Here is a 13,044-nt window from a genome sequence, read left to right on the forward strand (position 1 = left end):
CTTGGCTGAGCAGGATGACGTGGCTCTTCGTGAGCCTCTTATGCCTCTCTCTGCCTCTGTGTTGGCCCTTTCCTTGGCTCAAAATGATGACGCAGGCTCTGCGTCACTTCTTCTCTGTTGCTTCTACTCAGGAACAGCGTTGTCTCTCGGGACAGCTGCTTCTGCTGTAGATTTCAAATTTTTGCTGGTGTCTTCAGTCCTCTTGTGATCTTGCAATCCTCTGATACCATGTGGAAATTTCTAAGTCTAACACATCAGAAATCCCTACTGCATTATCTGGTTTATTATCTCCTACTTGTTCTTTCAATTAACAAGTTATTTATCAATATAAATACTGAAATAAACACAAATGCAGCCTTCACACATATACAGATCAAGAACTGAAATAAACTGAGACAACACAAAGGACACCGTTGTTTTTTGGACAACCGTTGCCGGAAAACCCCAATGTAGAAAACCGGTGCAGCAGATATGAGGGTTTTATTACTATGCAGTTTTCTGAATACAACTAGGGTGCCAGAAATGGCTCACCCTTCACAGATTTTCCTTGGCAGAAGTACCTTTCTTTGGAGACAGATATTCCGGCTAATCAGTAACCGAATGAATAGCCTCACAGTGACTTTGACTACTCCCTTAGTTGGACAGCGAAATATGCTCCAAGCTATCCTCGGGAACTGCATCACCCTCCAGAGACTGCATCACCCTTTGCATCAGCTAACCAGCTCTCAGTCTGCCCCAAGAAAATTCCTCAGCACTGCCTCTTCAGCCCAGCATCAGCTCTGCAGCCCTCTGCACTGCCTGTGTTAGCCTTTGCTACCTCTGCGTCAGCCTCTTGGCCCTCTGCGTCTTCTATGTTGACCTCCTTAGCCTTTGCGTCAGTCCTGGTTGCCTCTGTGTCACCCTTCCAAGGCTCTACGTTGTCTCTCCGACACTCTCTCTGCCTCTCTGCTATGTATTCTTGGTCTTCTGCCGAACTGCCCCTCGCTGCAACAGATCTCTAACTCGATTTCCTCAGCAAACCCAGCCCCAGAAAATCGAATTCTCGATCTCTCTTGGTGTATCTCCAATTAACCCTCAAGCCTCCTCTTATATTTTTCCTGTTGACGATTCAACGACCGAGATTAAGTCCCTAATCAACAACTAAGATTAGATATGGCTTGATTCTCGTTATTTAGAACTTTCTCACCCATATTATATTAATACACATTAATACTTTAATTTTCCTAAGTTTAGACTTAGGATCTCATTAAAAATATTAATTATTTTAATATCTCTTCTTCTGGGTAGAATTTCTCCAAACATTTTCTGGGTCTTGGAATCTCATGTGCCTTAGCCTCTCCAACAATTTTCACGGCTAGAGCACATCCAATGCTACCAAAAATCAACAAGGGCAACATCATTACTCCATTATTTCCTTCTTCATAGGCCAAGATAAATGTCGATGAACATGGCCAAAAAAAGTTAAGCATTGTCCTAAGCAAAAAGCTTGCAATCTTACCTCCAAAACTATATCCAAATCCTTCAAATTTTGGCACACTCTAAGAATTTATTTACTACCAAGGTGTAAAAGTCCCCAAACACAAGAAGATAACCTCATGCAAGTCTGTAGCATGGTTAGCCTAATTGACTAGCTTGTACAATTGGGTTGAGTACCTCTATATACTCCCTTCCTCAAAGTCTTTAATGCAAGTATGAATACCTCTATAAATTCACAATCATGTCAAATCACCAAGGTTTATTCAAGCCTTTTGGAGGAAGCTCAATCAAACAAAATCTAATTGCACAACACATAATGAATCTTGCCAAATGAGGGTTATAGTGCCAACTCAATTGTTGAGGTTACAAAATGTGTTGAGTTTGCTCCCCTAAACTTAGAAGAATGCAACCCAAAGAATTACCCATTGCTAGTCAAATCATCCCCTTTGCTACTTACATCAATAGGATTAGAGTTGCTACTAAAAGATGGAAGATTATGATCATATGCATGTGGATGCTTATGATTCTAGATACACAAGAAGTGTACAATTACTTGTTGATTACCATTACTTGTTTGTTTGTTCTTGGATCATTGTTCGCCTAGTTGATGGCTCTCCACTCGAGATAATTCATTTTTAGCGTGAGAGAATCTTGAACTCTACAAGCTTGGGGAAGTTGGTGTGGAATTCAAGCTCTTGGTCTACTGTCTACCCATCTTTTATTCATGGTTTAAGGTGGCTTTCCCTTTGGTCATGATTCATAGCATCGAGTTGTTCCAGGAAGGATTTGACCCATGTTGAATTCTAGCCCCTTCTGAATATGGAGGATAAGAGTAACCAAAGGCAACGCCATTTTGCAAGATTGTGGATATCCATTGAGCAATATGGAGGCATGAAAACCTTATATACAGTGTTGCACGAAGCGCCCCCCCCCCCCCCCGGATCGAAGCTCCGAAGCGCGCCCCGTACGGAAGCGCCTAGGAAGCGTCGTACGAAGCGCGCTTCGTGAAATTTTTAGCGCTTCCTGGAATTTCCGAAGCGCGCTTCATACGGCGCTTCGGGCCGCCGAAGCGTGGCGCTTCGGAGCAGGAAGCGTGCGCTTCACGCACGCTTCCGTACGCTTCGGGGGAAAGGGGTGCGCCCAAGGGAGAAAAACACATTTTTTTTAATTTTTTTTTTAAGTTATGTTCACTCAACCTTAAGGGGGTGGGTTAGGGTGAGGTTAGAGTGAGGTTAAGGTGAGGAATGAAAAGAATAAAGCCCCCATTCATTCCTCATTTTCTCACTTTGAGTTTATGAGAGTTGGAGAAGAGAAGAGAGGAGAGGAGAAGAGAAGAGAGGAAAGGAGAGGAGAAGAGAGGAGAGCTTGGAGGAGTGAAGAAGGAGGAGCTAAGAGAAGGAGGAGGAGCTTGGAGCAAGAGCTTGGAGGACTTCATCTACAAGAGCTAAAGAGGTAAGTTCAAACCCCAAACTCCCTTGTTTTTTTGAAAAAAAAATTGTATTTTTCTCCTCCCTCTCCTACTCTTTCCCATTGTTTCTACTTGCTCCTTTATTTACAGGTTGTCGTTGTCCACCACCTATATCCATATTCCAAGATGGTGTTCTTTTGGCTTCTATGTATCATTCCACTCTTGGTTTTAATGATGGCAAGGGTGAGGAATAGAAGGGAAGAAACAGAAGAGGACATTGGTGATGGTCCTAATAGTAGTGACCCAATGTATGATGAGGAGGAAGGGTTTGAAGAGGAAGGGGATGAACTTGAAGGGGACACTGAAACACAAGATGGGAAAGCTACATCAACACCCTTGTGGAACTATGTGACCAAACTTGATGGGGGAAAGGGTGGTGGATCTTACAAATTTGTGTGCCCTCATGGTTGTCATGGAGGAAAACCATATTGTGGTTCATATACCCGTCTGAGGAGGCATCTTTGTGGGGTGCTGGACAGTGATGAAAAAAAGGGTTCTGTGGGGGTACAAATTTGCCCAAACATTTCAACTGAAGAAAGAAGAAAATACATCCAAATAGAGATGGCTGCACAACAAAAAAACAAGAAACAAAAAACTCATTCTGAATCAAGTGCAACCTCTAAATTTGGTAGTTGCTCATCTCCTCATGGTACTTCTGCAAGCTCTGGAGGTAGAAGAACAATAGGGGATTTCCTTAATGTTGCTGGGAGGGATGATGTGGATGCAAAGATAGTCCGTTTTCTTTGTGCTTGCGGTGTACCATTCAATGTGCTTCGCTCTCCCTATTGGCATGAAATGGTAAAGGCCATCAATGAAGCCCCAAAAGGATACAAGGCCCCCAACTATTAGAAAGCTAGAACAGTGTTATTAGAAAGAGAAAAAGCTAAGGTTCAAAGAGCTTTGACACGTTTTACAAATGAGTGGGTAGATTCTGGGGTATCCATTGTATCAGATGGGTGGACAAATATTAGAAACCAACATTTGATAAATGTTCTTGGTGTTTCTTCTAGTGGTGCAGTATTTATTGCATGTCATGACTCCTCCTCCATCACTGCATCTGCACAAAACATTGCAGATCTCCTATTGAAATCAATCAAAGATGTTGGTCCGAATAATGTGGTTCAAGTGATCACAGATAATGCAACAAATTGTAAGGCAGCAGGAAAAATTATTGAGCGTACTCATCCACACATCTTTTGGTCTGGGTGCCTGGTTCACACATTGAACCTTTTGATGCATGATATTGTGAAACACAAAGAATGTGGGTGGATTGCTGAGGTTTACAGGAGAAGGAAGCAGCTCATTAAATTCATCACAGGGCATACAAGGGTAAACTACTTCTATGGCACTTACTCCAAGTTGCAATTGCTTAAAATTGCAAAGACAAGATTTGCTAGTTATTACCTCACCTTTAGGCGGCTAGTGAAGGTGAGACAAGCTTTAACTAATCTGGTGTGTGCTGAAACATGGGATGAAATTAACACTGACATAGATGGTGCTAATGCAGTCAAGGACACTGTTCTTGACAGTTACTTTTGGGGACAGGTTAAATATGTTTTGCAATTCACCAAACCAATTTATTACATGATCAAGTTTGCAGATTCAAATCGACCAGTAATTGGGGAGGTGTATGAGCAAATGGATAGCATGTTGGGGCAGATTAAAGACATTGTTGAGCCTAGAGATATCAACTTGTACAATTATATTCGTGTAGAGGTGCAAAACCGATGGGAAATGCTAAATGTTCCATTGCATGCATTAGCATATGTTTTGACACCTAAATACTATCATCCATCATGGCTTTCAACACCAGCACCTGGGGGGGGGAGCAGGAGAAAACCACACCAAGATCAAGAGGTTCACCAAAAATATATGGCTGCATTGAGTAAATTAATCCCTGATGAGGAGGAGGCTGCATTGGTACGGAGACAGGTGAGCAACTATACGCTCAACACTGGTCCATTTGGGAGCATGCATGCAATTAAAGATCGAGAGACTTTTTCTGCTCTTGAGTGGTGGAACATGCATGGAGGGGGTACTCCACTTCTACAGAGTTTGGCATTGCGGGTGCTATCACAGGTGGTAAACACTTCTTCTGCAGAGAGGTGTTGGAGCTCTTATTCTTTCATCCACAGTGTTAAAAGGAACAGGTTGAATTTAGACCGGGCAGAGAGCTTGGTTTATGTTCATTACAACTTGCGATTGTTGTCCCATTACTGTGAAGATGCAAAGTCTAATAAAGACTTGTTGATTTGGGACAAGAATCCAGAGGAGCCCAATTTGGAGGATGGAGTGTTGCGACTAGAGCAATTAGAGGATGCTCTTATCCAGGTATGTCCATTGTGGTATGAATTTTCCAATTTTCCCTTATAAAGCATTTCTCTAATTCATGTTTTTAATTTTTTTGTTAACTAGTGTTTTTTTTTTTGCATGAATTTTTTGAGCGATTCTAGGATGATGATGACCGTGTTGATATGCCACCACCCCCACCCCCATCTGGTCCCTTGGTTCCTAGGTTCCATGGTTCAACACCAACAGCAGGGGGTTCTTCTTCATCAGTGTCAGTGCCACGACTTCCACAGGCACCATCTTCTTCATTGCCACCACGTGGAGGCCCGCCACCACGTTCTATTCGTGGTGGAAGGAGGAGAGATTAGTAGATATATTCACAATCTACTACTTTTTGTCATAGATTACTCATTAGACTTGTAGACTTGTGAATTTGAATTTTGAACCTTTTTGGCTTGGCGGTGACCAAGTGACATATTTTGTAAACATTATTATTTGAATTTTGGACATGACAAATGTTGACAGTTGCTCACTTGCTAGATAAATCATAATATGCTCTATGTTTTATGTTTTATAATATGCTTAAATGTTTTATGTTTTATAATATGCTTAAAAATTTGATGTATGTTTGTAATAGCTAGAATATAGATGATTGTTGTACATACTAGTAACTACAATGGAATCATGGATGCCATATCTATCTTGATTTATACAAAAATATGCATGTTTTCATGTCTTCTACAATTAATTTGGTATTTGGGATGTTTGTTTTGAGTATAAATGCAAAAAAATATAAAACATATATATATATAGCAGACGCTTCCGCGGACGCTTCGCTTCCTAGATTTTTGGAAAATGGCGCTTCGGCGTCCCCGCTTCCAAAAAACGCTTCCGCTTCGCTCCCGCTTCGTGCAACATTGCTTATATAGCAAATAATAAGTCTAGTCTAGCCTAGCCCACAAGATTTCCTCTCAAGAAGAATCTCAGAACAATGAGCATGCAAATATCTTGGAAATTACAATCCACCAAAAGAGGCAAATTGAAAGGCTAAAGGAAAATGCAATATGCTTCATCAACTAATAATAAAGCTGGCAAGGAGTTCTCACTTTGCAGTTTCATCTCAAGGAATGTCAATAGGTTTCGCACGTAAAGAAGCACAAAGAAGAGTCAATCTAGCAAGCACCTAGTGACTTCAAGCCAGCTCCAAAGGAACCACAAGAAGCTCACAGTGATCGTGAACTTTGTTTAATTTCAAGTTTTCTAAATATTGAGAAAATCAATATTGATTTTATGACAACTTTATAATATTTATAAAAGTAAAATCTTGAGAAACTCCTTTGCAAAGGAAAGAACAAAGCTTACCAAACTCAATTTCTTTTAATGGTGCATGCTTTTGAACAATTAGACTTCAACCAACTACTTTTTTGTATTGTTATACTAAAAAATATGGTTACAGCACTACTAGAATTATGCTAAAATATTGGCGTAGGGCTCTGGGTAAGGCATCTACTAGTAATTTGTGGGGAATCATACACCGATGCAATAACAGTTGTGCAAAGCAAGGTTTCTAGAAGATTTGATCCAAATATATTTAGACTTTTGCATGAATTTGCAAAGCTAACTTTTGAGAGTCATTTTGCAACTAACTTCTCTTCAATATTTTCAATGGTCTCTAGGCATCACCAACACCATTTATTATCTTGGTATAATTATGATAATTATGTGATCCCACTTGATATAATTATGTAATTTGTTGTAATACTTGAGGATCTTATTGCACTCAACTTCATAGATATCATGCCTCACCATTAGATTATGGAATTCATTGATGTAATCCTAATTATTTAGTTTGTACTACACAAATGTTGCCACATGAATTATTAATCTCTATTTACTTCAATTGGTAAAAAAAACGTTGTGCAATACCTCCAAGTATTAGCTCTATGACTAAATTGGATTACTTTCATCCTCAGATTGTCTGCTATGTGATTCTCATTAGCAAAATGTGATAAATGCAATTTTCAAAGTATCAAACAGACTCTTTTGATGGTGTGAGAATTGATTTACTACGAAATAGGCTTTGAATTGCTAGAGCTAGTGATCCAACACTTATACATCAATCTTTGCCTCCCACTATGGGGTTGACTTGCACCTTAAATGGAGTGTGCCAACCAAAACCAATTAGTCTTAGGTGACAAAGATGAAGATGATCGCAAAAATCTCACAATATTTGGGCAAACTAATTATAGATTTCTTCTTTTGGCCCTATAAGGAATTAATGATACTAAATAAAATAAAATAAAAAATTGAACAGGTTTGTGTTAGGGATGATGATTGAGCTTGTGTTAGTCACCATTTGAGATTGTTGAAACTTAAAACTTAAGGAAGACCACGTTAAGGAGTTGTTGGTTGAACTCCATGCTACCCATATTCCAATCTCATCCACTTGGGCATTCAACACATGTTGCCCTAAAGCTTCTTTAAACCCAATGATTTGAACCACTTGTGCATCAATATCACTAATTTAAGCCCTCAACTTTTGTTTTAATACCACTAATTTGAATCCTTGAGGATATTTGGGAAACAATTACAAGCTTGAGGAAGCCTCCAATTATGAAAAAAGGTATTTATACATTAAACAAAAAGCATAAATTGGGCATGAAATAAACAAAGAGAGATTTGAGGCCAAATAGCAGGCAAGAAATGTATTACTCAACTAGAAGAATACGATGAATCTCTAGGAAGAGATGTATCAAACATCTAAAGCCTCAATGCAAACTCTTCAACTTTTAGAGAATTAAAGCCCCAATATATACAAATGTTGTTACAAAATACATGGATGAGAAGAATTCATTTATTGAGTAGAAGAACAAAAACTTACAATTAGGTGGTGGAGATACAATGTAGGTTCATTGCAATGAAGTTGTATGACACAAATTTGTGTTACTTAGCAATATGTTTTGACGACTTAGTCAAGTCAATCCTGTGTGTATCCAATGCCATGTATTTTTCAATTGTCTATAGAAATCTTTTGAAATCAAATAATTCAGAAATTTCAACTTTCTCATAGAGCTTTCCCAAATATTAACCTTGTGAATTCTAGGCCTTAGGGCTGTTATTAAATATGATAAAACCAGTAGCAATAGTAGACAATATTTCACCTTTTAACATCACCAATCAACAAGGCCATCCAATAGAAAATATAACAAATATATGCCAAGAAGTTTTAGCCCTATAAGGCAATCTTACCGTGCAAAACCAGATATAAAATTCACTTTATGACAGCAGATATTAGAGCAGTAAATCTGCTCTATCTTCTTCGAGAATAATGTTAAATAACTTAATAATTTCAGCCTCATGTCAAATCAACATGACATACTAGTGTTGAACATTACCAAACCATGAAGATAAAGATAGCTGAAAATCAAATTTGCAATAAGACAATTTTGGACAACTGAAAACTATATATATATATATATATATCTTAGCCTCATCCTAAGGCTAGTACAATCCTCTAGATCTCACAAACCCTAGCTAGGTAAAACTACGAAAAAGTCTAGCCAAGCCCAAGGAGCTCCAACAAGCAACAGTCAAAATAGCAAGTCTTCCAAGGCGAGATGTCTCCTCTTCACCCCTCAAAAAGTATAATCTAGGGCTTAATACAAAGCCCTAGCTCCAATGTCTCCAAGAGATGAGACCTTGACCCTAGTACTCAACATGCTTCACAAGCTCAAAAAAGCCCTAGCACCTTCAAGACGAGAGAGAAAATAAAAAGATGAAGAACAAGGAGGGAGAGAGAGAGAGAGAGACTGGAGCACTCCTCTCCTCACATCTCTAACATAAGATGATGAAGTAATAATTAGTTAATGAAGTGATAATGAGCTAATGAAAGGACTCTCTCCTTCCTTTATATGGGAGGCCATCAAAACATATGTGGGTTTAAACCCTTGCAAGCAACCTACAAAGCCATAAGTAGGCTCACACATGTGAAGCACAAAACTCCAAGGGTATAGATGTCAAGCTCCAATGTGATGTTGTACAAAATAGAGGCTCCAATGTGAACTCCACAAGATGTGTCCAACACTCCTCCTACACCTCCAAGGACTCCAACGCTCCTCCTAAACCATGTGCTCTAATGGGTCCACTTCCCATACATGAACACTTTAACAACCAAGGCATCCTAAGCCAACTCCATGGATCCATGCAAGCATCCAAGCTACCCAATGTTGTCTAGGGTTCAACACCCTCCTCATGAATGCCAAATGCTCCTCCTCCAACATAGGGCATCCTCCAAGCAAGCAACCTCCACCATGTGGCCAACATGTAGAATGTCACCAAGTTGTCTAAAGATATCCAACACTCTAAGAAAGAATGGCATGCAAACACCCAATTAAGGTCAAGCCATCTCCAATATGCAAATCCATTATGTACCATCTAGGGGGTGCTCATACCTCTAAGAAAGAATGGCATGCAAACACCCAATTAAGGTCAAGCAATCACTAAGTAAGCCATCTCCAATATGCAAATCCATTATGTACCATCTAGGGGGTGCTCATACCCCCTATGCCCCAAATCTCATGAAGCACCCCAAGATGGTGTAAACACTTGGAGTAACCCTAAAAGCTAAGAATCCTTGGCCTAGCACCATCATAGGTCTAGAGTTGTGCAATGACAATACTACCTCCTAAGCTCTTCAATTTATCAATCAAGTAGGATTCCCCTAAAACATTGACTTGAACAAACCCTAAACCGTGAATATCGTTTCTTTCAAGACATCGAACTTGGCTTCCAAAATTCCATACCTCTTATTGTTGCTCTTTGTATATGCTATGAAATAATTTTCCTTTTTCCTGTGGGCTTCAAGCTACTTGTGAGTTTACAAACCTATTAGTCTCCTCGGTTTCCACTTCCATTTTATATTCCCAGTCTTCTTTCCAGCCTTCCCACCTCCAAATAGATAAAGACAAAGCCTCTTAAGTCTTAGTGGTATGGTAATCACATCTTCTCAAACTCATGTCTCTTGTTTTACATGGAAAACAATGATATGAGTCACAATCAAAGCTAGCCATGGGTGAAAGAGATTAAATTGATTCCTCTCCACAAAATTACACTAAGCCAAAACCCAACTCCAAGCCAAACCAATTCCTCTCCACAAAACACCAAGCCAAATCCCAACTCCAAGTCGAACCAATTCCTCACCACCAAATGCCTTAGAGATCCCAACTCGCTTTTCAACAAGACATTCAATGCAAATTCAAGAGAGGATTGTAATCTACAGTAAGCGCAGGAACTCTAGACTTTGTCTCACCTCTTCCCACTGCACAAAGAAATCAAACAAAGAAGAGCAAGAGCTCGTGTTCTATTCCCTTAAACCCTCATTTACCCCACCATCCCATCTTGATTGCCACAAAAGAACTCGACAACAATGGTACTCCTGTTCATTGGGATATTAATGCCCATCTCTCCACCCACCTCACAGCACACCACATGTCACTCTAATTTGTGTCCGTTGAAATTCAAACAAATGTCATGGGTTGAGTTGTTTGATGTCACCCCTCATTTAACTTGATTTTGCCCATTTCAACTACAACTACTTCATTAGCTGTGGAGTATGCCAAATGATTGTGAACTCTCAATACCTAATAGAACTAAATAGTATCATATTTTGCTGCCATTGCTTGCACCCTTTGGATAACCTACTCGATCTAATGCCTTTTGGCACTGAATGGTAGTGCACAAATCAAAAATAATGATTGTGGAATCCCTTACCACTATGAGATTGACTATCCTTCTGTTTTTTAACAAGTTCAGACCCTGATAGAGAGCCAAGGCCTCTGCCTCATTGTTAGTGGCTACTCCAATCCCCATGCAAAGCTTAATATCTGATTTTCCTCGGATCGGTGATATTCCCCTGCACTGCCTGCCGTATATTCTTTTTATTTTATTACTAAGGTTGTATATTTTTAAATTTTTCAATTTGACTGACCCCAATTTTTTCTTCTATTTAATTTATTACGGGCAGATATTAGGTCACAAATCTCAGACTGAAATCACTTCGTCCATTCTCATGCCTTTTCGGATATTGAGTTTGGAAACTTGGAAATTAACCACGAGGTGCTTTCCCTTGGAGGCTAGGTGATTTTCACAGAAAAGACACCCTTCCCTTTGCACCCTCAGCCAAACAAAATTCTTAGAAATAATGACAGAAGTTTCTCGAGGAATTTGACCATTAATGGCGCTTGCAAATCTTTTGGATATTGATAAATTTCTCTTATTTTCTTCTCTTTTTTATAAATGCTAAAAGGTTACTACACACTTCCGGACCATAACCTTACTAAACCCATTAATTCAATCTTGCGAGATGTTCACTAAATTTCTACATTAACGTTCTGAAACTAACGAAGAGCAGTTAAATTTGTCAAATGCTTACTACAGAACAAAATACATCTACAGAACAAAATAATTTACCTAGTCCTACATTGAAAAAACATAATTTCTTTCTTTCTTTACATGTGTTTGATCCAGCTTACCCAATCTTTAATAAACATTGAAAGAACAAACTCGAATTAAATGCGCTTAAGCCTGCCAAAAGTTCAATAAATACGCCACTGCAAAGCCAAACCTAAACGAACACCATATTCAAACTTCCTTACCTTGACCTTAGAAGGATCGATGGCAAGGGGGTGATCCTGCACAGCGCAGAGAGCTGTAACGACCTCGGCCGCAGTTTGAATACAACGCAAGAACGGGGAACAGATCACTCTAGTTATATTCCACCCCTGCGTTCTCAGCCTTTCGCCCGTCTCCCGAGCCTCTTTTTTGCCAGCATCGGTCAACGGAGGATCCCAGGGCCTCTGTGCCGAGCGAATCCACTCCGGATCGTAATTGTCCATCCTTTCTCCGTGCCTCATCACGAATAAATTCTGCACGAATGGCCCTGTTTTGCTACTGGATTCCATGCTGCGAATCCTAACAATACCACGAACAAGAGAAGACTTTGAAAATCTCTGTCTTCGATTGAGGATTCGAACACTGGACTCCCCCTGCTTGATATTGTAATTGATGCAGGTAGGAGATTGAGAGTAAGACTTCAAAGGTTCGATACAGTGGTGGGAATATCGTGTCCTGGCCAGATTGGGGCATAGACTTCGCATAGCAGACAAATTATTCAAAATTACTCCATTATATTCGTCCGTTTTATATTTAGATAATATTAGAACTTATAGTAGCAAGAGAGATCTCTGGCATTGAACTCCTTTGATTCGATTTCCAGGTAAGTTGATCCGTCTACGTTTCAATCTCGATTATTGTTCGGAATTGGAAATTCGCTTTTTTTTTACCTAATCTGAGGAGATCGTATGTTTGAAGAGAATGATATTAATTGAATTTAGGCTTCTATTATCTATATTAGGAAAACTATTTTGTTTACTTGTGGGTGATCGTTATCATGAAAATTATTACTTGTGGGTCATTTTTATTATGGGATGAAGAATTAGATTTTAGTAATAAGTTAAATAGATAAATGATAAAAATTTAACTATTATAACGGTTAGATTTGACTAAATAAATAATATTTAAAAAAATGTTAAAATATAGATTTTAATGTTAAATTAAAGAAAAAGAAAATTTTAATGAAATGAATATCTATAAATAAAAATAGCATTTATGTCAAATCTAAATAATTAATATAATAAAATAAAAATAATATCTCTGGTCAAATTTAAATAATCAAAACAAATCATTCTAAAAACTTAAAAATAAATAAACAAATCAAATAATCAAACTTAAATAAAAAATATTTGGATCAAATA

The 13,044-nt window shown here is 38.9% G+C and overlaps 2 protein-coding genes across 2 annotated transcripts in view; one reads left to right on the forward strand and one right to left on the reverse strand.

Annotated features, from left to right (window-relative positions):
* The window catches only part of LOC149261412 (uncharacterized), a 47,251-nt gene extending 34,683 nt beyond the window's left edge, over positions 1–12,568 (reverse strand). Inside the window, exon 1 of the mRNA XM_089422224.1 lies at positions 11,887–12,568. Within this exon, the coding sequence (XP_089278350.1) occupies positions 11,887–12,387 (501 nt within the window). The 5' untranslated portion in view covers positions 12,388–12,568. The remainder of the gene's footprint in view (positions 1–11,886) is intronic.
* LOC149261413 (uncharacterized) lies at positions 3,804–5,813 on the forward strand. The gene is made up of 2 exons (XM_089422221.1): positions 3,804–5,275; positions 5,398–5,813. The coding sequence occupies exons 1-2, from the start codon at positions 4,178–4,180 to the stop codon at positions 5,599–5,601; spliced, it is 1,302 nt and encodes a 433-aa protein (XP_089278347.1). The 5' UTR covers positions 3,804–4,177; the 3' UTR covers positions 5,602–5,813.
* Positions 12,569–13,044: the final 476 nt, after the last annotated feature.

Source organism: Pinus tabuliformis, chromosome 6 (assembly GCF_031772625.1).
Source record: "Pinus tabuliformis cultivar Carrire ecotype Pingquan chromosome 6, CPIR1, whole genome shotgun sequence".
Classification (NCBI taxonomy): Eukaryota; Viridiplantae; Streptophyta; class Pinopsida; order Pinales; family Pinaceae; genus Pinus; species Pinus tabuliformis.